The sequence below is a fragment of the Geotrypetes seraphini genome, chromosome 8 (genome assembly GCF_902459505.1).
Source record: "Geotrypetes seraphini chromosome 8, aGeoSer1.1, whole genome shotgun sequence".
Classification (NCBI taxonomy): Eukaryota; Metazoa; Chordata; class Amphibia; order Gymnophiona; family Dermophiidae; genus Geotrypetes; species Geotrypetes seraphini.
Genome location: NC_047091.1, coordinates 154,424,256 through 154,450,433, shown reverse-complemented (window position 1 = coordinate 154,450,433; position 26,178 = coordinate 154,424,256). Strand labels below are relative to the sequence as shown.

The 26,178-nt window shown below is 43.1% G+C and overlaps 1 protein-coding gene across 1 annotated transcript in view; it reads left to right on the top strand.

Moving 5' to 3' along the window:
* The window catches only part of HIP1R (huntingtin interacting protein 1 related), a 243,591-nt gene that overhangs the window by 150,763 nt on the left and 66,650 nt on the right, over nt 1-26,178 (top strand). Inside the window, exons 19-28 of the mRNA XM_033955047.1 lie at nt 623-770; nt 9,113-9,199; nt 10,032-10,139; nt 12,346-12,482; nt 18,377-18,487; nt 19,268-19,326; nt 21,028-21,058; nt 21,167-21,229; nt 22,624-22,724; nt 24,091-24,196. Coding sequence (XP_033810938.1) covers nt 623-770; nt 9,113-9,199; nt 10,032-10,139; nt 12,346-12,482; nt 18,377-18,487; nt 19,268-19,326; nt 21,028-21,058; nt 21,167-21,229; nt 22,624-22,724; nt 24,091-24,196 — 951 coding nt within the window. The remainder of the gene's footprint in view (nt 1-622; nt 771-9,112; nt 9,200-10,031; nt 10,140-12,345; nt 12,483-18,376; nt 18,488-19,267; nt 19,327-21,027; nt 21,059-21,166; nt 21,230-22,623; nt 22,725-24,090; nt 24,197-26,178) is intronic.

The window sequence follows — 26,178 nt, the reverse complement described above, 5'->3', positions numbered from 1 at the left end:
TCCATTCATTCCTATGGGGAAACTCGCTTTGATATACGAGTAACTTGGTTTACGAGCATGCTTCTGGAACGAATTATGCTCATAAACCAAGATTCCATCGTATTAACTCTGGCCCAGGTAATGAAATGTTATACTTAATGCATATATGAGAGTTAATCAAGTGTGTATCTTTAAGTTCATATGAGTTTAACTGCTACACTTGTTGTAACATGCAAAAATGAATAAAGAATTAAAAAAAAAAAAAAAATAAAAACTCAGGCCCAGGCAAAGCCTGAGAGTTGTTGAACAATTAGAGCTAGAATTTCATGAAAGCTGCATCGGACACACTGCGCAGTTCAAAGATTGGGCCAGAGACAACACTTTTCAAACAAACTTTATCACAGAGCACTTGAATGGCCATCAGGCCTCAATTTTTAAACAAGTGTTTAAAATATCAAAAGGACAAGGGTTTGGGAGAGAAATTAAGTACCAGCTTTGGGAGGCCCTTTGATTTGCCTGTGCAACAGTGAAATTGGGAATATGACTACACTGTAAGATCCTGGTATTCGACGAAACCCACATACTTTGATAACTGAGCGCTTATATGGTAAGAAGATATGAACCTTCTTTCTTTCACATACAGAAAGCCCAAGAGAAGAGCCTTCAGCAGAAACTTATTGATGATCAATTCAGTATCATTCAGGGAACTGTAAAGGAAGCAGAGAACATCATTCAGGATGCACTTGCAAAGCTGGATGACCCTCTCCATATCCGCTGCACCAGTTCACCAGGTAAGATGTGCACAGGAATCTTTGTATCCATTTAGAGAATGACACGGTGGTTGTTATCCGCAGGTAGCCGCCGGTAACCCGCCGAAAAGGGGAGAGAAAAAATAGTAGTTGCTACAGGGACAAGCCATTCACCGCCCCATGGAGCAGTGACTGGTCTTGTCTCCGCAGTGAAGCAATCACGGATTGCGTGGTCCAGCATCCCCACCCGATCATGGCGTCCTGCCATCTCCCTCCTTCCCTCTACCTCACCTTAGGTGCCGACGTTGATTCTTCTTATCCCAGTCGCACGCTTTCAATAAGCCGTGCGAGCGCCTGCTCGAGTTGTTGATGCTTCTCCTCTGATGCAACTTCCTGTTTCCAGTTGCGTCAGAGGAGAAGTTTCAACAATTCAAGCAGCCGCACGTGCAGCTGGGAGAAGAAGAATTAAAATCGGCACCTAAGGTGAGGTGGAGGGAGATGGTGGAACGCTGCGATCGGGCAGGAGGGGGCTGTGTTCCCGGCTCACACTAGGAAGGAGGGAGTGAAAGGGAAAGAGATGCTGGGCCAAGGAGATGAAGAGGGAGAGAAATAAAACCCACACAGGAAAGAAAGGGGAGGACAGGCAGGTGAGCCAGATGCTGGAAGCAGGGGGGGAAGAAAGAGGGAAGAAGCTAGATGGGGAAGAGGAAGAGAGGAGAAATCTGGACACAGGAAGGTAACAGAAACAGAGGGGAAATTATGTGCATGGGGGCATAGGGACAGAGACATAAAAGGGACATACATGGGGATGGTATATGAACACAAGGGGGAGGCAATGCCAGATACATGGAGGAGATATTAGATTAGGGGAAAATAGAAACACAGAAGCGAGATGGTTTGTGGGGCTGGGATGGGAACCGAGCTCCCAGGCTCCGGCGGCTTGCACAAATTACGTTGTAACGCACCACGAAGATAAGAGGGACGGAGATGGTCGGACTGTGTGAGGGGTGCTGAAGGGCGGTAGAAAGGAACAGACGCTGAAGGTGGTGGCGAGATGGTGGAAAGGAATGGGACAGACGCTGAAGGGGGGTAGAGAGGAACAAACACTGAAGGGAAATGTGGCAGACAGAGTGGAGAGAAGACACTGAAGAGAAATGTGGAAGACAGAGAGTGGGAAGAAGGGAAGAAGACAGATGACAGACTATGGAGGGAGCGGAGGGAAGAAGATGGGTGCCAGACCAATTGGGGGGGGAGTGAAGGGAGAGGCACAGTAGCAGAGCAAATGGAAGATGCAGAGAGAAGACAGACAGTGGATGGAAGGAATTGAATGTGAAGATGAGGAAAGCAGGAATCAGACAACAAAGGTAGAAAAAAAATTTCTATTTCTATTTATTTTATTTTATTTTATTTTTTCTTTTAGGATGAAGTAGTATATTAGTTGTGTTGATAAAAATTTATAAACAAAGCCCTGCCAGCTGAACATTTCTTTTTCTAGTTCAGCAGCCAGAACTTTGATTTTTAAGGAAGGAATAAACTAAATATTGCAGTACTGAGGCTTGTATGGATGCTACGGGGACAGTAGTCACGGAGACGGGGCGGGGATGTGGTCACAGGGACGGGGCGGTGACAGGGACAAATTTTTTCCCCGTCTCATTCTCTATATCCATTGTTAGTCTGTAAAGTAGAGAGTGAAGCTGCGTTCCAGGACAAAAGGATTCATACTGATCAATTAACATAATCCCATATTTTTGATTGGTGTGGGGGGGGGGGATATCTGGGCTTATAAGAGCATAAACTGTTTGCACAATCTATAACTTTTAATTAATTGTAAGACCAAAAGCTTGTATTAAGAACTGCAGGAAACAGGAGAGAGAATGAAATGCACAAAGAATGTTGCACGACAGAAAAAAAAAAGCGCAGAGGATCTCAAGAATGAATGCATTAAAGCAGTGGTTCCCAACCCTGTCCTGGAGGACCACCAGACCAATCAGGTTTTCAGGTTAGCCCTAATGAATATGCATGAGAGAGATTTGCATATAATGGAAGTGACAGGCATGCAAATCTGCTCCATGCATATTCATTAAGGCTATCCTGAAAACCTGATTGGCCTGGTGGTCCTCCAGGACAGGGTTGGGAACCACTGCATTAGAGGACCTGACACAAGCAGTGTTTCAACAGAATGCCTCTATTAGGGATAATTAATGTCAGTAATTCAACAGAGAAATTCCTTAGCTCATTCAGTATAATTGGACAGATCAAACAGAGCAGTAGAAAGTTTGCATCCAGATCGGTTCAGTTGAAGCTATATTTACTGATGAGAAACTTCACATGAATGGGACTCTGTTCCAGTAAACTCTTTAAAAAAATTGCAAGCCATGTTTAAGATGTGAGCCCTACACAAAGGCTTTGCAAGCACTATTCTTGCTGCTGCTCCCAAGCCAGATTGGAATAAGTAGTGTGATTTTGGCTGTTCAGTGAATTGTAGTGCACCTCTGGGATTCACTCAAATTATGCAAGCTAAGCCACCCTGATGCTTTTACCAGGCTCTCTGGGAAGGTTTGAATTGTCCCTGAAAGAAATCAATTTTTGAAATGTAAAAGCTTTGAATCCTGCATTACTTTTCAGTATCCTGTTGTGCAGAATATCTCCGAAAACTGTGAGACTGGCACCATTCCTTTCAGTCCTGCATTTAGGTTGAAATAAATTCCTTAAACTAGAGGATGACTGAGAGCGATGTCATTGCTCGGTTTTGGCCAGAACTATAACCAACTGCCCCTGATCAGCACCCTCTTCCTCCTTTTCCCCCCTTCCCCACCTTACAAGCATTGGTGATCCAGTGATGCAGTCGGGATGGGAGCAATTGCCACTCACTCCTGCCCATGCCAGCTCAGATGTCAAAATGGCTGATTCAGCTTAAAGCAAAAGTCTCATGGCTGCTATGACCTACTATTACTGTGACTTTTTTTCAATATGCTACTAGATATATGCAGTAGAGAATGACACGGGGACAAATTTTTTTCCCCGTCCCCGCGGGAACTCATTTTCCCGTCCCTGTGAGTTCTTTTTTCTCTCCTTGCCCCATTCCTGCAAGCTCCGTCCTCATCTGCACAAGCCTCAAACACTTTAAAATCATAAGTGTTCGAGGCTTGTGCTGTTAAGGCAGAGTTTACAGGAATGGGACAGGGACAGCGACAAAACTCACAGGGACGGGGAAATTGAGTTCCTGCGGGGACAGGGACAAATTTGTCCCCGTGTCATTCTCTAATATTCAGCACTGTACACATTATATACAGGTAGTTTCTCTGATTTTGTACCTGGGGCAATGGAAGGTTAAGTGACTTGGCCAGGATCACAGTGTGCTGGAGTGGAAATCAAACCCAGTTCCTCAGGATTTCAGTCCACGGCACTAACCATTAGACTGCTACTCCAATGCTCTGGAGGTAGTCTCACAAGGGGGTCCAGTGAGGTGGGGGGCAGCTCCGGAAGGAGCTACTCCTATTCAAGTAGGGGGGGAGGGGAAGAGGAAGGGAATGGAGGTTGCACCAATATCAGAGACAATGCACAATTTTAGTTTCAGCTGAAAATACCTTGCATTTTAGGCCCATCCTGAAACCAGACCAAATCCAGGTTTGGGGTAAATTTCAGCATCAAAATTTGGTTTGTCTCTATCTTAAACTGCCCTGAAAAACTGGGACCAGCAGTCTAGTCTGTCTTGGTGGAAAGCATGATCCGGTGAAACAGGTCGGCCATTGCAGTAATGTTGGGAGTGTGTTCACCGACATTCCTTAATCAGAGCCATATGTTTTCCTGCTAAGATAGGGCTTATTTCTCATTTAGGTTCATCTTTTGGAATCTAGCACAAATACATCTTGGCATGGGTAGTCTAAAGTATGTTGTGCTAGACTGGTACACCAGCAGAATTGTTTACCTATTTATAAAAACTCTCTAAGCTCATCCTGTTGACAAGAAGTTCTGATTTCCTCTCCCGACTGAGGTGCTTCTCCCACATGTACAGTTACATGCTTTTGTTTTGTTCTATATTTTTGTATGCTGGTTTACATGCATCATACTAAATAAAATAATGCACAAACAGAGCAGATAACAAATGTTTGGTAGTCTGGGAAAAAAATGCCTCAATGGAATCCAAGAAAATATTGATATAGACAGCCTAGGCGTCCACTATGTCAGTGCCTTCCTCGTCAGAAGCTACTCATGCTTTCCACTCTCCCCTATAACCAAAATGCAGGAGCAATCATCGGGTGCACCCAATTATGTTCTCCTTTATGGTTTATTAATCTTGTTATACTGCTCGTTCATTTTACTGGTCCAAGCGGTTTACAAAATACAATCAAATAAAAAAAAACCCAAATAAAAAGAACTCCATTGTTAAATAGAATAGACCTAACCCACACAAACAGCAGCATACAAGATAACATTCACTCCTAAATTAAACAATGATGTCCCCCTACCCTGAGCGGAATACTGATGCCCTAAGAAAACGAAAGCGGCACCCACCGATTTTTCTAATTTATACCAGTATTGCTCTGACTTACTAAAAAAAAAAAAAACCCTACTGCCATCCATAACTGCTGTCTACAAGGAGTCACTGAGTATTTCTCGGCCCAATCAACAAAGTTGGGGCAATCCCCATCGAGGGCTATACACTTAGTCCAGCAATTTTTCACTTTTTTTTCATTCCGTAAAGTGGAAAATTACTGGGCTAAGTGTATAGCCCTCGATGGAGACTGCCTGAGCTTTGTTGCTTGAGCTGAGAACTTTTCAACAGCCTCTCATAGTAGTACCACTTAAAGTTGGGTAAGGGCTTAGTGCCTCATCTCTTAGGGCTCCTTATAGCAAGCTGCGCTAGCGGTTTAACGCACTTAATACTGCACGCTAAACCACCGGCCACGCTAGCTGCTACCGCCTCCCTTGAGCAGGCGGTAGTTTTTAGGCCAGCGCGGGGGTTAATGCGTGATGAAACGTCGCGCGTTAACCCCGCTAGCGCGGCTTGATAAGTGTCTCCAGTGTTAACATTGGCATTAGCCCTTTTTTCTTCAAATAAAACCTGCAACTAAACAGAGGCTTGCTCCCTATGGAGTTATGCAGGGAAATGTCTTGGAACGGTTTGAAGTTAGAAACGTACTTTTTTCAGGAAGCATTTGGACCTGTAGCTGACTCATGAATGCATCACTTCGAAGCTTGTAGGATCGTTGATATAGATGGGTCTTGAGTGGTTTATCTTTCTTATTCCTTTTAACATGTGTTTTCCGCACTATCTGTAATATTATAAATACATAATTCATAAAACATTCAAAAAAGTGTGGGATGAACACAAACAATCTCTAACTAGAATATGAATGGCAAGCATTTTTGGTCTGAATCCTGCAAAGGAGATGGTTTGGATAGACTGGAGTAAGCTTCAAAGGCAACTCTATTAGTTGAAACCTAAGGACAGTACTGGATGAACTACGTACTAAGGTTTATGGCCCAGAAGAAACGAAGAAAAAAAAGGACAATTCAATCATGAAATTGTAATTCATGTAGTTACAGGGCAGACAGGTCTTTATCTGTCGTCATTTACTATGTTACTGTGTTACATTCTGCAACAATAAAACAGACAATTGTCAACATATACCAAACATATAGTTTCATATATGGGTCGTCTTATACATGTATAGTATGCCATCTTTCTTAATAACCTTAAGACATTATATCTTGGTCCATACTCCCTTTATTAATTAAGTCAGCCATCAATAGTTAAAAAAGAATCAGTTATCATCCTTAAATAATAATATCTCCAGTCTATCTTTAAATCCTTCAAATTCTGGATCTCTCATATTGTTAGGTAATGTTCACAAATGTGGTCCTTTGAGTTTCTATATTCATTCAAAAAGTGTGGTTTACATGTTTCACCTCCCAAGCCATCACTTAATTACACCCTGGCTAAGAGCATATGGGTTATTGATACCCACTCATCTTTTAGCTAGGTGAAAGGCGGAAACAATTTTCACACTGCCAAGCAGCAGGTTATATGGCTTTTAAAAACTGATATCATCGTAGTGCCTGTGTATCTTGATGCTGAAGTGCATTAGGAAGTTAGCTTTTCTGAACATCTGTAAAAAGTATTTATAGGTCTTGTCTCAGGCTGTTTTGTTGCTTTTGTCAATGGGTGTCTTCTGATCTTCTAGTCTGCAAAATTCCTGAGCTGTGTAACAAGGCTGAAATATTTGGAGAAATTCAGCCTTTGAGATTTTTACTTGTGCCACTTTTCAGGGTAGCTCAGAGGGATATACAACTCTCTCTGAAAGTTTGGAAGTTTGCTCAGCTCTGAATTTTGTAGAAACCAGATTGTAGCTCTGAAACTTGCGTAGTATCATCAGGGCCAGGTGCAGATTTACTTTTGCTCCAAACCACTAAAACCCATCAGCTAATTTATGTTGTGTCTTTCGGGTTCTGTGGCTGTAAGGCTTCTGGCCTTATCCTGCTGCCAAGGTTTTGACACAGCACCACAAAGAAAAACAAAACAAAACCAAAATTATATTTCCAGAATCCACACTTGGAAGGAAGACAAAATCCAGTATCTGCAAACCATTCAAGGGATCTTGTTTGGAGGCTATTTGCTATGAATATTTAGAAATATTCATCTGTATGCATGCAGCTCTGATTTATAGCTGGTTCTGTTTTGGTCATCCTGAAAAATAGAGATGGAGTTTGAGACCATGCACTTGCCAGCCTGCTGTGATAGGATTTTGTGTATCACATCCAGAGTCCATAGTTCTCCTATGTCAGCATCTGCAAAACACACATAGAAACATGATGGCAGATAAATGCCAAACAGCCCATCCAATCTGCCCATCTGCAGTAATCATTATCTCTTTCACTCTCTGAGAGATCCCACGTGCCTATCCCAGGCCCTTTTGAATTCAAACACAGTCTCCATCTCCACCACCTCTTCTGGGAGACTGTTCCATGCATCTACCACCCTTTCTGTAAAAAAGTATTTTCTTAGTACAGATGTAAAAGGAGAAAATGTAACAGATTTGATTACATCTTCTAAAAGCTCTTGGCGTTTCCCCAGCCCTGTCCTGGAGGCACATCTTAGTCACTGGATTTCAGGATGTGAATATGCATTAAGGAGATCTTCATTTGAGACATAATGAATGCATATTCATTATGGCTGTAGAAACGTAGAAAAATGAAGACAAAGACCACATGGCCTGTCCAGTGTGGCTACCCATGCCATAATACCTTCTTCCTTAGAGGTCCTTTGCACTTGTTCCAAGATTTCTTGAATTCAGATAGATTTTATCCACCACCTCTTCCAGGAGATCATTCCATGTATTTACCACCCATTTTATAAAGTGTTCTCTTAGGTTACTCCGAAGCGTGTCTTCATCTTATGCACCCTCATTCCAGGGCTTATTTTCAGTTGAAAGAGACTCTCATCTCACATAAGCTATGACGGTGTTTAAATGTCTCTGTCATAACTCTTCTCCCACCTTTGTTTCCTCCAAAAGTTGTTTCTCCATATATATTTGGGGACAAAATTTTGTGGGTTTATTGTAGATAAGATTACTTTCTTCATGAACCACTGCTTGAACGCTATTGGCTTTGTCTGTTGTGTTGCTTTCAGAGCATTTTTTTAGTCAATTGGTAAATCATCTGCACTTTCCCAACAAACATGTTTACTTGGTGGTAAAAATCTCCATCAGTTTCAGGATGGGTGCTTTTTATATGGCAAATCTTTATGTGGACAATGGTAATATCTAGAATGAATCATACTTGCCAAACATTTCCACTCTTTTATATGATTCAGTATCACCATGTCTGCATCTGAACTGAATAGACAGTCTACTTCCTTCTGAAATAATAGCTCACTTTCTGCTTAGAACAGCCTGTGCCCAATTAGAGTATTTAGGGACCGTAATGAACTTCATGGATCTGTTTATTTGCAGATTGAGAGCTTTCACATTGGAATGGTTAGTAAAAATATAGTAATTTACCTGCATCTCTCTGCAGATTCTAGGAAGCTAAGTAATTATACATACTTGCCACTGCCAAAGACTGCAAGACCAATTCTATATTTCTTGTACTGAAATGTTTCCAACAGGTGCCCCCTGGACTGTGTTAGGAAGTGCTGCTTTTTGCAGCTACACTGCTCAGAGCAGGATCCTTCTAGAAGCACACTCCCATAAGAGGGTTATCATAAGGGCTTGCCATCTGTGCATCAACAGTGTTCAATATTCTGAATTTGCTTGTGTACAGAAACGCAAAGGTGGCTGTTGAAGCCCAAGCGTGCACTTCTGCCCTATGTGAAACATGTGGTGACCTCTCAGCATGTTCGTCTCTTATGCTGCTGCCTGATCCTTATGCTTTCTCCACAGATTATCTCATTAGCAGAGCTCAGTCAGCCCTAGAATCTATAAGCTTGCTGGAGAATGGACATGCACAGTACACACAGAACCTGACAGGTAAGCCTCTTTTTAGAGGCACACACTGCTCTGTAGTGAAGGGAGTGAGTTAACTTTTGTAATAAACAGAGATATTTGACCTGCTTTAGTTTCTAAAAAGTATGCAAAGTGAATTAATAAACTACAAAATAATTTGAGATAAAATGTGCTCTCAGGCAGCTGTATGAGGGTGGTGAAGAGAGTGATATCCTTCCACTCCAAAAGTTTCTGAAATAAAGGAGAGGGAAGGATTGAAGCCTCGTATCTCCTACATGGTGGGATGTTTGTGCATTGTAGGGAAAACTTTGTAAAGATTTTTGATAACCAGACATTTTTATTTATTGCAAAGAAAACAGTGACAGAGTTTAAACAAGTGTGTGATGAACAAAGGATCTCTAATCAGAAAATAATGGATATACACTGAAGAAACTAAGGCCAGTACGGGGCAGGCTTGCATGGCCTGTGTCCCGTATATGAACATTCAGTTGAGGACGGGCTGGGGAGGGTTTCGATGGCTGGGATGGTTAAGATGGGCTGGAGTGAGCTTTGATGGAGAGTCCAGTAGATGGAACCTAAGCACACTACTGGACAGGGCTCTGGGTTTCTGACCCAGAAATATCTAAGTAAAAGGACCATTTAAACTAAATAATTTATGGAGCATGTATGGTTGCGCAGACTGGATGTACCACTTGGGTCTTTATCTGCTGTCATTTACTATGTTACTATGTTTAGCTAAGTCTCTCAATGTTTGTGTTTTTTTAACCTGAAGAAGAGGCAGACTTGAAAGCGTTCATCCTTAGAAGTTTCATTGCATTACTGCCTTGTCAACTTTTTATTTTCATTGGCTTGACAGATGCTGCAAGATTGGTAGGATCACTGGCACAGTTTGCACACCTGACGGCTGACACCATCGTGAATGGCAGTGCCACTTCCCACATGGCACCCACAGACCACGCCGACAGTAAGTATTGACTGCTTCCTAATGTGGCCTCTGACTGCATAGAGAATAAAAAATAAAGTACCATAATATCCGCTCCATAAGACGCATCTGACCATAAGACGCACCCTAAATTTAGAGGAGGAAAACAAGAAAAAAAACCCCATGCTGAACCAAATTCTCCTTTCCAGGCTCTGTACCCTGTCCCCCCTCTAGTGTTAGGCAGGGACAGGGCAAAGGGCAGGCAGGCCTAGTAGCTGGCAGGTAGATAGGGACAGGGCAGGCAGGCCTAGTGGCTGGCAGGCAGGCAGGGCTAGTAGCTGGCAGGCAGGCTCAGGGCACAGGGCAGGCAGGGCTAGTAGCAGGCAGGGACAGGGCAGGCAGGGCTAGTGGCTGGCAGGCAGTTAGGGACAGGGCACAAGGCAGGCTGGCCTAGTGGCTGGCATGCAGGTAGGTACAGGGCAGGCTGGCCTAGTAGCAAGCAGACAGGGGCAGCCCCCTACCTTTTTTACTTTTTAAAATCCTGCAGGGCCCTTCATACCTTTTTGTACTCCCTTCTGTACTCCCTCCCCTCCCCCCTGCCCCGTGTACTATTTTTACTTTTTAAAAATCCTGGCAGGGTCCCCTGTACTTTTTCTTTTTCTCCCTCCCCCACGTACTCCCTCCCTTAGCATATTTTTTTTTTTTTTAATCCCGGCAGGGCCCCCCGTGCTTTTTTGTACTCCTGACCCCCCCCCCCCCCCGGTACCCTTTTCTACTCCCAGAGCTTCCCTTGCTGGACGGCTGCGGCAGCGAGAGGCAGAGCAGCGAACAAGGCAGGTGCAAGCTTCTCACGCGCCTGCCTGGTCCCGCGCTGCTGTGTGAAAGGCTGTCGTCTTAAAGGCACTGTTACTTCCTGGCTATTCTTCTTGCTTTGCACCCAAGCATCCCTTCTAACGTTTGCTCTCATATATCTGTTTGGCCACCTTAAGGTCATCAGATACAATCACCCCCACGTCCTGCTCTTCTGTTATGCACAGAACTTCAGCCCTTCACTGTACATCTGCCTTGGGTTTTTACATCCCAAATACATGATCCTGACTTTTTTTAGCACTGAATCATAGCTAATAAGCCAAAGGAAGTGCAGTCAGCTACAAGTGGATATGGAGTCAGTTTATTGAAACCGAGGAACCAATGTGGCCCATGTTTCGTCAAATGGTCTTCCTCAGAGATCTAAAATATTATAAATATGACAAACATGTGACAAAAATAACATACAAAATATGATGATACCAATATAAAAATGTGAATATTTTCATATGACCATGCTGCTAATGGTCATAAAAAAGTGTTCATCTCCTTCAAGAATTTAGAAAAACTCAGAATTTCACCAATAATAATTTTTTAATTTATCCTTTTCTTTCCTTGGTTTAATATATCCGAATACTTTAAAACTCAGGGTAAATAATACATAAATGCTTCTTATGAATATGAAGAAATTCTGAGGGAGTAGAGCAATTCACAAACTTAAAACAGACTTGTAACATGCACCTGTTCTTCCCTACTCAAAGAAAAATCCTTCTTCTCCCTGGTTAAATAGTTTCTTTGACCTCTTTGTCTTAGCTGGGAAAAAGTCAGTGAAATGTCTGTAAGTATTTAAAGATGACGGATCCCATCATTAATTACCATGTTATCACAGTGCTGAATTTTACTCTGTCTCTAGCCAGGCTACACTGTTATAAATTCTCTTCAAAGCTGGTACTTTCAGTGTAGTGGGGGAAGGGTCCTCATTCCTCAAATAAGCCTTACAAATATTTTGCTATAATGAAAACCTCTAGGCTACAAAATAGATCTCTCCTGGCCCTTTTTGGTTCTCAGGTAAACAGTACCAATTTTTATTTCTCACAAAATATGAAAAAAAACAAAACTCCAATATGCACAATATAAAACTAAAAGATTATAAAATGTTGGATCCTTCCTCAAGTTTCATGATACCTCCCATCACATTCTACATCTTAATGTCCCTGTTTCAAATTTTAGTATTAAGTACAAAAAGGTAAACCTTTCCTGAAAGCCCTTCCACAATATCACTTAAAAATATTGAAAAGAACTGGACCATGGACCTATTCTTGTAGCACATCCCCTAGTAATGCCCCTTTCATAGGAGTTCATAATATTTAGCACTTCCAAAATCCAAGTGTTTTTGGTTTTAGTATAATGGGTAAATTAAATAATGAATAAAATCTTTCAGGATTGACAGACAGCTGCCGAGACTGTGGGAATCAAAGTCTGCACTATCTGAATGAGCTGAAGGATCGCCAGTCACTGAAACACGCGAATCCAGCTGGTGTGAGGAAGAGCCTGGAGAGCATCCTTCATTTGGGCCAGGTAGAGCAAAGGATGCCCCGGTGATGGTGCAGTGCTCAAGGGAAACAGGAATTTGTTTGCTGTACTTTTGCTAGATCTCACCACAAGCTGTATGATGGCTAGAGCAGGACTAGATTCCCTCTACAATACTCCCCCCAATATTTGCGGGGGTTCCATTCCAGGTCATTTGCAGTCAGAAAATACTGCGAATAACTGGTACCGCGAATGACCGGGGGAGCACTGTATTTGTATTGAGTAGTATTAATGACCAAATGTTAAGAACTTCATTTCTATCCATATTCCATATCCCAATGCATAGCTGATCTTTCACAGTGACATAGGCTGATGCATGTGCATCCCCATGTCTGGTCACTAGGCGTTGCTGTTGTGTAACAGGGAAGACTCCTTTTTCCAGGGGTGTTGAGACAGCCTTCACAATTTCACTGACCACCCTGTGCATTAGAGGTCAGAGTCTGCATTGAGCATGGGATTTCTATATGTGTTCTAGCCCTCAGACGACGTTTTTAAACAGAGTAATTGTTTTCAAATGTCTTACTGTTTTGCTCCCTCATTACTATGTCTTGGAATATCAGATACCAGCAGATGTCAAAACGAGGGTTGTAGCCATGGGGCGAGTCTGGTTGGACCTGGCCCGCTGAGTTCGGGCTCAGGCATGTTCACCCGCCCAACAGCCACAGGCTGCCAACAGCAGTTCTTATACAATCCCTCTGGAGCCTGAACTATTGGGTAATGCATCCATTTCAGCCTTGGCTTAAAAATAACACCAACCCCTTCTAAACTAAACCTTAGGTTTGTATACCGCACCTTTTCCACAATCGTAGAGCTCGGCATGGTTTACAGGGCTGGGATAGAAAGGAACTCCAATGGAGGGTTATAGGATTAAGTGTAAAGAAGGTATAGAGGGGTTTAGGGTACCAGAGGGGGGGGAAGTGTTTCAGATGTTTTCAGATGTTTACGGAAAAGTTGGAGGGAGCTTGAATTTCGGAGCGGGAATGTAAGGTTATTCCAGAGCTCAGTGATTCTGAAGGGGAGGGATGTCCCTAGTTTACCTGCATGGGATATACCTTTTATAGAAGGGAAGGATAGTTTTAATTTTTGGGAGGATCTGGTAGAATTAGGATCTGAGAAATTCCAAGATAGTGGAATAACGGGAGGAAGGATGCCGTGTAGGATCTTGAAAGTTAGGCAGGCACATTTAAAGTGGACTCTGGAGATTACTGGAAGCCAGTGAAGCTTGGACAGGAGTGGTGAAGCATGGTCAAATTTACTTTTTGCGAATATAAGCTTAGCTGCAGCATTCTGAATCTGCTGAAGTCTATGGAGGCTTTTCTTAGTTAGGCTTAAGTAGATAGAGTTGCAATAGTCCAATCTGGAGAGGATGATGGATTGTACAAGGACGGCAAAGTGTTTTTGATGGAAGCAGGATCTCGCTTTCCTCAGCATATGAAGGCTAAAAAAGCATTGTTTTACCAAGGAGTTGAGGTGGTCTTTGAAGGATAGTGAAGAGTCCATGATGATGCCCAGAACTTTGCTTGAGAACTCAAGCTGTATTGTGGAGCCGGAGGACAATGGGATTGAGGTGGGTAATTGGTCTAATATTGGGCCGAGCCAAAGTATTTTTGTTTTGGACTCGTTCAGTTTCATTTGTACGGTGAGGGCCCTGGATTGGAGGTTCGTTATACATGAGGATATGTTCTCAGAGAGGTTAGTGAGGTTCGAGTCGATCTCAAGGAGGACAAGGATGTCATCAGCATAAGTGTAAAGTGTTTCTAGGGGGGATAGATGGAGGAGTTTCAGAGAGGACATATAGATGTTGAAACGAATAGGAGATAGAGGTGAACCTTGCGGGACTCCACATGTCGGTTTCCAGGGGGAGGATGAGGTGCCATTCATGTTAATGGTGTAAGAGCGGGAACGTAAGAATTTCGAGAACCAGTCTAGAACTGTGGAGTTAATGCCTATCTCGGAGAGTTGGAAAACTAGAATATCATGATGGACAACGTCAAAAGCTGCAGAAAGATCAAATTGTAGAAGAACAGCAAACTTATTACGAGAATGAAGTTGTTGAACCTTAGAGATTAATGAGGCCAATAGGAATTCGGTGCTGAAGTTGGGTCTAAAGCCATATTGGTAAGGTAGGAGAATAGAGAATCTTTCTAAGTAGGATGAGAGTGGGTAGATATGATAGACTCTAGCATCTTGGTTAGGAGAGGGATATTTGCTATTGGACGATAGCTGGATGGTGTGGAGGGGTCTAGGTCAGCTCTTTTCAGTAGTGGGGTCAAAGCAATGTGTCCCATTTAAGAAGAGAATAGGCCCGATAGTAGGGCAGAGTTTATAAGTTTGGTAAGAGATGCGATGGCCTGTGAGGAATTTTCTCAAATAGATAGGAGGGGAATGGGTCCAAGGTACAGTTGCAAGTTTTCAGTTTGAGGCAGAGTTTAAAGACCTGCGATTTGGATACAAGCTCAAAGGCGGTCCAGGATCTTTCGACTGGGATAGGGTTGGAGACAGGTAGGGTAGGGTTGGAATCGGTGGGCACCAGGGAGTTGTAGGAGACTGCAGGCGGGAAGGAGCATCTTAAGGTAGTAACCTTTTAATTGAAGAATTTTGCTAGAACATCGGCTGATGGAGAAGAGGGGAGCAAGGTGGAGTCGTTTTTAGAGGTTAAGGAGCGCCATATGTTAAACAATGCACTATTCTGGTTGTTGGATCTGGAGATCTTGTCACCGTAGAAGTTCTTCCTTGCTTTTTTTAATATTGTATTGTAGAGCTTAATATTGACCCTCCAGGTCTGTCTTATCTGTAGGGGATTTAGATTTTTTCCATTTGCGCTCCAAAGCTCAACATTTCTGCTTCAGTTCTCTGTGAAGTGTAAGGTACAGGGGGCCTTACGGGGGTAGGAGATGGTTTTAGTGGATAGTGGAGCAAGGGAGTGGTAGATGGATTCGGAGAGGGCGATCCAGTTGTGCCAATTGGTTTCTGAATCTACAAGCTTAGGAACGGAGGAGAAATGATTGAGGAATTTGGTCCAGAACAGATCGCTCGTAATTTTTTTGTGGAAGGTAATGGAATTGGAGGAATGGGATGGGGCCCCAAGATGCGACATGAAAATGGGGAGACAGAAAGCCCCTAAGAAGTGGTCAGACCAAGGGACGTGTTCCCAACGAGTGTCATCGGCTGAAGTTTTGTAAGCGGTAAGATTGAGGAAACTGATGAAGTCTAGTGTGTTCCCCTTTTCATAGGTTGGAGAGGAAGCAGGGGGGGAGGAACTTAGAGAGGTGAGGAAGTTGTTAAATTCAATCGCATCCTTGCTGGTGATGTCGTCAAGGTGGAGATTAATATCCCCAATGATCAGTAATCTTTGAAATTTAAGGAAGGCGTTTGTTATGGTCTCGAGGACGAAATCGGAGGAATTGATCCAAGGGGTAGATGGGCAGTATAGTAACAAGATACCCAGTGGGTGAAGGCGGAGTTCATCGTTGACTGAGGCTAGCATATATTCTAGTGAGGCGTGGCTGCCCTTTTCAAAGAGCTGGACATCAAAGAAAGATTTATAGAGGAGTGCCAGGCCGTCTCCTTTTCGATTAGATCTGGGTGAGAAGAGGCCTTAGTAACCATGGGAGCAGAGTTTGTTTTGTGTAAATAGGTCATCTTTAGCAATTCATGATTTTGTGATGCACAAGAATCCAGGGTCAAAATCATCGAGAAGGTCCATCAAAATTTGAATCTTGTTGCATGCGGATCTGGCGTTGCAATAAAGTGTCGGGACTGGGGTGAGGGAGTCAGAGGCATGGTTGGGAAGATTAGCAGGGGGCAGAGGCTTTAAAGAAGCATGGTTGACTTTTCGAGGTTTTTTTTTTTTTTTTTTTTTTTGAAAGGGTGACTTCTGGTGCGCATCAGCGTGGGGATTCTGAGGCCGGGGCAGATATTACTGACATTTGAGGAGTCAAGTAGATTGGGAGAGGGAGGTTTCAAGCACAGGGAGGTATTGAAAGAAGATCAGAGTAGGAGAAGAAGGAGCCAGAGGGGTAGCTTCATGGTGAGGCTAAGGGAAGCCTTTGCGGCTGGGAGGCAGGACCTATTTGGTTCGCGTGTAAGTAATCTCCAGCAGAGGAGAGGCTTATCGTCAGCTCAGGGAGGGTGCTAGGGACTTATTTAAACTCTGAGAGATGGTTTAAATCATCATGGACAACATGGTATCTAGTTGAGTAAGTAAGACAAGAAAGGGGAATTAAGCGTCAGTTTTTTTTGTTTTGGTTTTTTTTTGTGAGAGCTAATCAGAGGTAGAGCCTTAGCAGTGAATGCAATTTAACAACTAAACAGTTTTCACATAGTAACTTAAAACAGGAGAAACTTAGACCAGGAGAAATTAAACAAGGAGAAACTGCACAGTCGGGAAGCCTTCGGCAGCCCGAGAATGGGCTGGAAGGAGGCAGGGGCTCATAAAGTGAGCACTAAGCAAGATCCTTAGCAATGAATACAATTTAGCAACTGACAATTTTCATGTAGGAATTTAAACCAGGGAGAAACTTAAATAAGGAGAAAACTGCACAGTCTGGAAGCCAACGGCGGCCCTCAATGGGCTTTAGAGAAGCCGGACGCTGAGGTGGGCAGAGACAAGCCCGATTGCACTTGCACAGTCTTCAGCAGCCCTTGGATGGGTTGGAGGGAAGCAGGGCTCAAAAAGTGAGCAGAGGCAGGGCCGATCCCTCCTGCTCAAGCTGCGTCGGGCGGAGGAAGGAGGGACAAGATGGAGGAAGCTTCCACCTTCCTCTGCCGTGGAGAGTTGCTGAGGAGAAAAACTTTCGGCGGCCCTCAATAGGCTGAATGGAAGCCGGATGCTGAGGTGGGCAGAGACAAGCCCAATCGCACTTGCACAGTCTTTGGCAGCCCTTGAATGGGCTGGAGGGAAGCAGGGCTGTGAGGTCACCTGTGTGGCCACTCCCCTTGAAGTTCAGTTTGATTCTGCAGCCTAGCTGAGAACTTCTAGTTTTCTTCTGCTCGTGAATTTATTTCTCAATTCCTAGTCTTTTATTTTCTTCAGTACCTCGGGTTTGCCCTCGTGCTGCGGGTCAACTCTGTGCGAGTGATCCTTTGGCGGGAGATCGCAGACATTTTAAAGTTTGTCTGCTTCTGGAGGGTGCTCTGTAAGCCTGAAACTGCAGTAAGCCCTCTGGACAGCCTGCAGATTGAATCGGGTCTACAGGTTCGGGAGCCATCTCTCTCCTGGTTCTTCTGCAAAGGGGTAGAGCGCAGGCTGCTGCGGTTCCGAGGAGGTACACCGGGATCTCTCTCCTGGTTCTTCTGCAAAGGGGTAGAGCGCAGGCTGCTGCTGTTCTGAGGAGGTACACCGGGATCGGAACCGCGCCATGTGTCTTCCCTGATTTCCCTGAGGGGTCCTGGTGGTCATGATCTGAGGTGACAGAGAAGTTGAGATCTGAAATATCCAGTTCCTACATGCTGCCAGTGGCTGACCCAAAAGTCTGATGTGTTTGTGTTTTGTGTCGGAGGGAAGGCTTCCAGATCAGCTGCTGGCAGAGTGTAGGAACCACTGCAAGCGATCTGAAGTTGCTGCACAGGCTGGGGGGGTGTGGAAGGGAGGGAAAAAGAGAGGCTGCATGGGCCTGGGGGGGTAGAAAAGAGGGAAAGAGAGAGAGACGCCCACCCACTTTAGGCTCAGGCCTATCAGAAATTGGCTACTCCACTGCTTATGATGTACCATAATGTTAACTAACATTTTTAAGACTTCTACTGTTGTGTTTGAGTCAGGTTTCAAGTTTATTCAGTGCTTGATATACTGCCCATTGTGAGGTACACCGAGTGGTTTACACTGTTAAAAATGATCTATGGGAGAATAAATCCAGTCTGATTGAATACAATCTTTTTGCTAGGAACTGAGGCCCAAGAATTTGGACATTAAGCAGGAAGAGCTTGGTGATATGGTTGACAAGGAAATGGCTTCCACTTCTGCAGCCATTGAGGATGCAGTACGCAGAATTGAGGTGAGCTGAGAAAATGTTTCAGTTCAGTGATTTGCCTGTACCTAGGGTACCAGTGTACCTCTCCATGTTTCTTCCCTCAAAAATATCTTCTACATGGGAGAGGTGAAGTAATGTAAGTCGTCCTGAAGCCTGATGATGTTTGAACAATTTAAGAAACTATGACTTTTAATTGGTGGCTATTATTTATCATTTGTTCCTTGGAAACACTGCAAAGGGCATGGGAAATATTTTTTTAAGGTTTAAATTGATTTCTATTCCCAGTTTGCTAGGGTTTTGTGGTTGGAGATGTGGCCGGAGGTTAGCTGGGGGTGCTTAAGTTATAAAATCCCAAGTTCCATGGTGAGCGACACAGCTGACCAGTCTGTGCTCACAACTTCTGAAATGAAAACTTGATAGTAAAGTAAAGATGATCATTTAGTATCTGATCCTTATAGTAGCTGATTGTTTTATGTGGAACCAAAAGCGATGGAGTACAAAAAGTCAATAATTGAGAAAGAAGTAAGGTTGGATAAAAGGACCAGTGGTGCCATTATAATTGGAATCATTTAGTAAGCTGATGTGATACCTTCTTAAGCCATCACATTTCATTAGAATGTCAATATGACATGAAATATCAGCCATCGCATTTCACCACAACAGGCCCCTTTTAAATTCATGTGTGTACGTTTTCAGATCAGGACTATTTTTAACTCTTATTCCTTCTCAGCTGTATGAAAAGAAGAGATGAAAAAATGGGTCAAAATGACAGAACCAGCTTGAAAAATGTTGTTTTATCAACAGGAAATGATGAACCAGGCCAGACAAGGAAGCTCAGGGGTGAAACTGGAAGTAAATGAGAGGTTGGTGAAGTCCTGTATTTCTGCTCCATGCACTGCAGCATGCAACTCATGATTTTGTAGACCAGAACACTGGACATCCCACTACTTCAGTCTGTGGTGCTGTCTACAAGGAAGGGGCTCTTGTTTTCATCAGGCATTAATAATCTATTCCACCTGGCCTTTTCTTACCAAGCTGAGTGTTTGGGTCCACCCTAGGCCTCTAAATAGACCAACTAACAAGTTTTCTAGTCAGAGACTGCTCCACCGTTTTCAAACTCAAATGCCTTGGATATCGAGAGATCTCATCGGTGATTATTGCAGAAGTAGTTTATAAGGCAGGATGGGATGGCCAGGGGATGGATGTTCTTGAGGGGTGTCTGGGGCAGTACAGACAGAGTTGTTATCTTTCCTTTAGATTCTGCACCAGGGTATCCTTAAGGCACTAGCAGCATATTTGAGAGACTGAGAAATACTCCAGATACCTTGGCTTAAGAGTGAGGTTCATTACTGTCACGGTATGCACAAGACATTGCCCCTTTAAGATGCATTTTTACTTAAATTTTTTAAAGAAAAAAGGTGTGAACTTTAATGAACAATATTAGATATGCAAAAGAGGCAGAGAGTAAAGTGCACTCTTGGGTATTTTTGGCTTTATTATGCAGCAACCCCCCCCCCCCCAGGTAATGAGATGTTTTGAATAGTTTGACATTTCTTTACCTCAACATAGATTTACAAGGCTGTTAACACATTTAGCACTTGCAATAGTGGGTCACCTTGGCATACTGGCAACAGTGTTGGGACATGTTTCTGAATTCACTTACTTCTCAACAGCCTGACTCTTCTGGACTCGTATAACGTGCTGCCCCAATCCTGGACTCTCTAAATGGACATAGGCTATACATTCCATAGAGTTAAACCTTAGTACACCAACACATGGGAATTATAATTTTGTAAGATAATATGTAGAAATAAAAAGAAATAAAACAAAAAGTATCAGTGATACCTTTTTTTTTGGACTAACTAGAGCATGGTTAGATTAGCTTTCAAAGGTAATCCTTCAGATCAAAGATAAGCAAAATATTTTCTGAAATATACTTTATTGAAAAAATATAGTAGATGTACTCAGTCAGCAGTTTCTAAATATTGCAGTTGGGGGTGAAGGTGAAGATATGAGAAACAGAAGCTTTGTGGCAGAGCTGAAAAAATAGACAGTAAGATATTCCAAGTTCCAGAGATGAAATGCTTAATTATTCATGCATGTGGCTGGATAGCTTCAGGTAAAAATACTGGTCCTTTATTGGGAGAGATGGACCCTTGTGTTTGAGATGGAAGCAGAAGTGTGACTGCCCTGAGACAAAAAATCCACAGGGACCACCCGTAAGGTTAGGGGAGAAATGAGAAGAGACAAGTAGGGACAGGGCTTGGCAACAGGTAGCAGAGAAAAGGCATACCTTAGCTGACCATCAGGGCAAAAGTTGTAGAGGTGACTAGGAAGTACATGAGCAGAAGTTGTCCACCTCCTCCACTACTGGGGCTTAGGAAAAGATAACAGGCCACTGCCAAGAGACTGAAAGAGAAGCACTTTTACTTCTCAACCTTCTCTTTTGTGCCCAAGAGTTTTCTTTTATTTCCCAGGAATTGATATGTTTTCTAATGTGTACATGATGAAAAATAATAAACCAATTTTCCCTTTCTAACCTTAAAACTATTCTCTCTTAACAGGATTCTGCAGTCCTGCACAGAGCTGATGAAAGTGAGTATTTTCTTCTTAGAATTACCACGTACATATCTTGCAGTGCCCTAGAGGGGACTGTTTCCAATCTCTAATACTGCTGTGTTGGGTTTTTTTTTGGTTTCATAGGCCATTCGGCTTCTGGTCCTAACTTCTACAGATTTGCAGAAGGAGATTGTGGAGAGCGGAAGAGTGAGTTTGATGGCAACTTCTAAAACACATTGTGTTCAGTAATGTGGCATGCATCCCTGCATGATGTGTCCTCTTTGTAATACTATTGAGTTGTAGTGTATATAACTTCCCATCATTGAGATCGCTGCTGCTATTTCAGCTTAACCTTGGGTTACCAGATGTCTGGATTTACCCAGACAGCTTTTCAAAACCCATCACTTTGTCCAGGTTTGAAAAGCTTCCTCTTCAGATCACGTCGGGAAGGAGCAACCGCATATGCACGGACACAATGGGTGATGTCACGCATGTGAATGCCCTCACCACTGACAAAAACAGGCTGAAGGGGCAGGGCTGGGGGACGAGGCTGGGATGTAGTGTGGTGTGGGCGTTACGGGGCAGATCTATGGGTCCGGATTTTATGCAAGTAAAATCTGGTAATCCTAGCTTAACCAGCTGAACCATGATCAGGTTATTGCTGCCTCTGCTTGAATCCTTATCTAATCTTCCTCCTTTTCTCTCCCTTGGTCCTCTCCATCTCCTTTCTAACCTTAGCCTGCCCTCATAGCAGCAGTAACAGAAAATAATTCTCTGCAGAGGGCAGCAGAATATCTTGATGGTTGAGAGGAGTGGAGAAACAAACATTCTAACTTTTATCTAGGACCATAAAACTCCCTAGTTGCTAATGATCTGTGGGGCAAAATATTGGCAAGTTCATGGCCTTGGTGGCCCGCCCTGTTTGTTGGACATAGCAAGATTGGGACTTTGCTGTAGGTCACACAGTGAAGAATGAGTAGGGGACCTGGGCTCTATTTAACTATGCAAACATTAGCCTTTCAAAGTAAAGTTTAATAACACAGCAAGCTGAGAATGAAAGTAACCCCTAAATGTAGCTGTTCCTTTACCAGCCCTTGTGATGATCAAAGGACATGTGTCAGGGCTTTTGCTGCTTTCATGTACTCCTGAATATCACTGTTTCTAATCACAAGCTAATATTCATCCCCTTGAAATACGTATGATTTTATGCACCAAAGAGTCCAAATACTCTGTAACAGAGTGGAAGAGTAGCTTAGTTGTTAGAGTAGAAGGCTGAGAACTAGAGAAGCCTGGGTTCAAATCCCTCTCATACTCCCTGTGACCTTCAGTAATTCATTTTGCCCGTCTTTCTTCAAGGTCAAACTTGGATTATAAGCCCTTAGGGGAGAGAGGGTCTGAATTGAACATGCCTTGAGCTAAATTCAAATGGGTAAATAAAAATAAATATGTTTAATTTGAGATTATAGTGCATATGATGGGAGAAGAGAGGTATCATTCAAGTCCTGGTTCAGCAGATTGGTGTGTTTTCAAACTTGTAGAGAGTGCCAATTTCTTTTTCCGTTCTAATGTATAAACAAAGTAAACCTTTGTTTTGATTTTAGGGGGCAGCCACAACACAGGAATTTTACGCGAAGAACTCGCGCTGGACAGAAGGATTGATCTCTGCCTCCAAAGCCGTTGGATGGGGTGCAACACAGCTTGTGTATGTATCCACAGCATTTGCAAGTGTTGTAAGATAAGATACCATTGAAAAATGAAATTTGTTTACGTTTTCATTCTCATTCTGTGTGGAGTTTGTTTTGTTTTGTTTATTTATATCCCGCCCTTACCCAGGGCAGGTTACAAAATCACATACAAAATCGACAATAAATACACAAACAATACAAGACACTATTAACAGCACAATGCAAAAATACAAACAATAAAATATATAGGTAACCAGCACCTTACTATCATCATCTCTTCCTTATTAACAGCACAGTCTCATACCCTGTATTTCATCTGGCAAAAAAAAAAAAAATGCCGTTTAAGCAGTCTTTTAAAATTCTGTATGTTCTGTTGCCGACGAATGTACTCGGAGACTGTTCCATTCCCTATGCCCTATACAATGGAATATACTATCCCTAGACATTGTTAACCTCGGCTCTTTTACAGATGGAATCTGCAGCTCTAATTGCTCTGCAGATCAAAGTGGACGAGACGGAACACATGGCAGAATGCCCTCAACAAGATGTTTAGGAGCCAAATTGTGCAAGCACCTATAGACTGTTAATAACTTAAAGCGAATCCTATCCATCGGCTTCCAGTACAAACTCACATAATATTCTGTCACGTGTTCTTGTCTCCCCCAACCTAAACAGAGTTCTGATCACTGAATTTCTGGCTACCTGAAGCGCACACAATGCCGTACACATGGCCCATTGGAATTTATATAAATGATTGCTCAGAAAGCAAAACAAGGTTGTTAACGGTGAGATGTGACAAGAGCTAGACCATTCTGTATGAGTCCTGTGTCTCATCCACTTTGCCATGCCCCGGTTAAGTCATTTGTATGCTCGTATTCCCCTATTTTTGTTCTCTCCTATCAATGACTGTAGTTCTTTCCTTTCCTCATGTGCCTGTTTGTTTAGTTAGGGTTAGTCATGTTTGTCTTGAAAGTTTGTCTCTTGATGTTTCCATGATGTAATGTATCTGATGTTTATTTGTTCCCTGCACCCTACAATTTTTATTATGTCAAGACGCTTTGATCACAGAAAAGGCGGGATAACAAATTTTAATAAACTTGAACTTGAAACTTAAGTAAACTGCATTGTAACAGGGAGGGTTCATAATGAGTGACAAAAATTTCAGAAAATTAGATGGATGCAGAGCAGAACCAGTGGAAACATGAAGATTCACCAATTTTGTTTCCAAGCTTAGTGAAATTGAACAGTTGAATGCCAGCTTTGGCCCCAATCGTACCCTCAGGAAGTAAAAGCAGACCTGTGTAGTGTTCTGATAGACCCAGGGGCTATGACATTTCTGGATAATTCAGATTTTCTGAAACATGTGATGAACTGTTCCTTCAGGGAATCGGCAGACAGAGTGGTGCTGCACACGGGCAAATATGAAGAACTGATTGTTGGGTCCCATGAAATCGCTGCCAGTACGGCTCAGCTTGTAGCCGCTTCAAAGGTAAAATCATCCACTTGTAGATATGTGCTAGGACAGAGGCATAATTTGGTCTCTTCTCAAATGCATCCTTTTACAGTAACTGACCAAGAAACTAGCATGGGATGTGTTTGATACTGGGGCTTTTTCTTTGTGATTTACACAATTAAAGAGGTTTACAAATTTTAGATAATGAAGTATTAAGTGACTTGCCCAGAGTCACAAGGAGCTGCAGTGGGAATCAAACTCAAAACCTCAGGGTGCTGAGGCAGCTGCTTTAACCACTAGGCTACTCCTCTGGAAGATATGTTCACCTCATATGTTTTAGAGAATGACACGGGAAAAAAATCTGTCCCCGTCACTGCACCGTCCCCGGCCCAACATCCTCTGCACCGCCCCGTCACTGCTGTTCCCTTCACTGCCCCGTCACCGCCACTGCCATCCCATTCACCGCCCCGTCACCGTCCCCGCAGCATCCATATAAGCCTCAGTACTGCGAAACACCATGAAGACAGAAGAGAGTCCTGCCACTACTACTACTGCACTGAGAATCTGTTTCAGTGCCTCTGCCCTGTAGTAAAAAACAGAACATAAAATAAATCAATTGACTTGTCCTCCCTTGCAATGGCATGTCCCCATATAGCTCGAATCAGGTAAATTGTGCACCCTAAAAATGCAGGAGGATCTGGAACGTGAGTGCAGGCAGGCAGTGATACAAAAACAGCAGTGTTCCGCCATCTCTCTCCCGCCTTCTCACCTTAGATGTAGAGTATGCCGGCTTTCTTTTTCGCCCAGCCGCACGTGCGGGTGCTCATTTGTTCAGTATTCTCCTCTGATGCAACCGGTAACAGGAAGTTGTAAGAAAGGAGAAGATTGATCAACTCGAGTAGCCGCGCAAGCATGGCTTTTTGAACGCGTGCGGCTGGGTGAAAAAGAAAGCCGGCATACTCTACATCAGTGTTTTTCAACCTTTTTATACCCGTGAACTGGCAGAAATAAAAGAATTATTTTGTGGACCGGCAAACTACTAGGACTAAAATTTTAAAACCTTGTTTCCGCCCCATCTCCGCAAGCTCGGTCACCTCAGTAACTATAGAAAAATAGACAAATATAGTGCAAAATATAGACAGCAGATATAACTTCTCAAAACTGACACATTTTGATCACTAAATTGAAAATAAAATCATTTTTCCTACCTTTGCTGTCTGGTAATTGATTTTATGAGTTTCTGGTTGCATTTCCTTCTGTCTGTGTATCCTTTCTTTCTTTCTGCACTCAGGCCCAAGAATTGTCCCTTTCTATTCCCTCCCTCTTTCCTTCCTATGTCCTTAGTGCCCCCGGTGCCTCCTTCCCATGTTCTTAGTGCCCCTTCCTGTCTTTAGTGCCCCCAGTGCCTCCTTCCCATGTCCTTAGTGCCCCTTCCTGTCTTTAGTGCCCCCAGTGCCTCCTTCCCATGTCCTTAGTGCCCCTTCCTGTCTTTAGTGCCCCCAGTGCTTCCTTCCCATGTCTTTTTTTTTGTTTTAATCAATTTTTATTAGAGTTTTATAATAATGATAAACAATACAAACACCATTTGTAAACCAAGTCGTTATGTTACAATCTTTCAACAGAGCATATATAAAACAAAAGGAAAAACAAGGAGAAAAACTCCCAAACATAAATGTATCTCAATCCCGCCACCCTACATAAAGTAAACCAATTATAATCAATAGTATCCCCCATCTAATAAACACCATGAGGAAGTCCTTTCGTTGTTCCTTCAAAAAGACTCCCAATGAACCACACTACCCTTCACCCTCTATCCCACCCTCCCACCCCACTTGAGTAAATAATTAAATGTGTTGAAATATTTTGTCCCAAGTTCGCTTCTGTAAGTCATAATAACCATAATGCTTAGCAGCTATACATTCCATCTGTGCAAGTTTTCGCAATTTCTCTACCCATTCCTCTTCTGGTGGAGCAGCTAACTTCTTCCAATATAATGCTATTAAACATTTGGCCGCCGC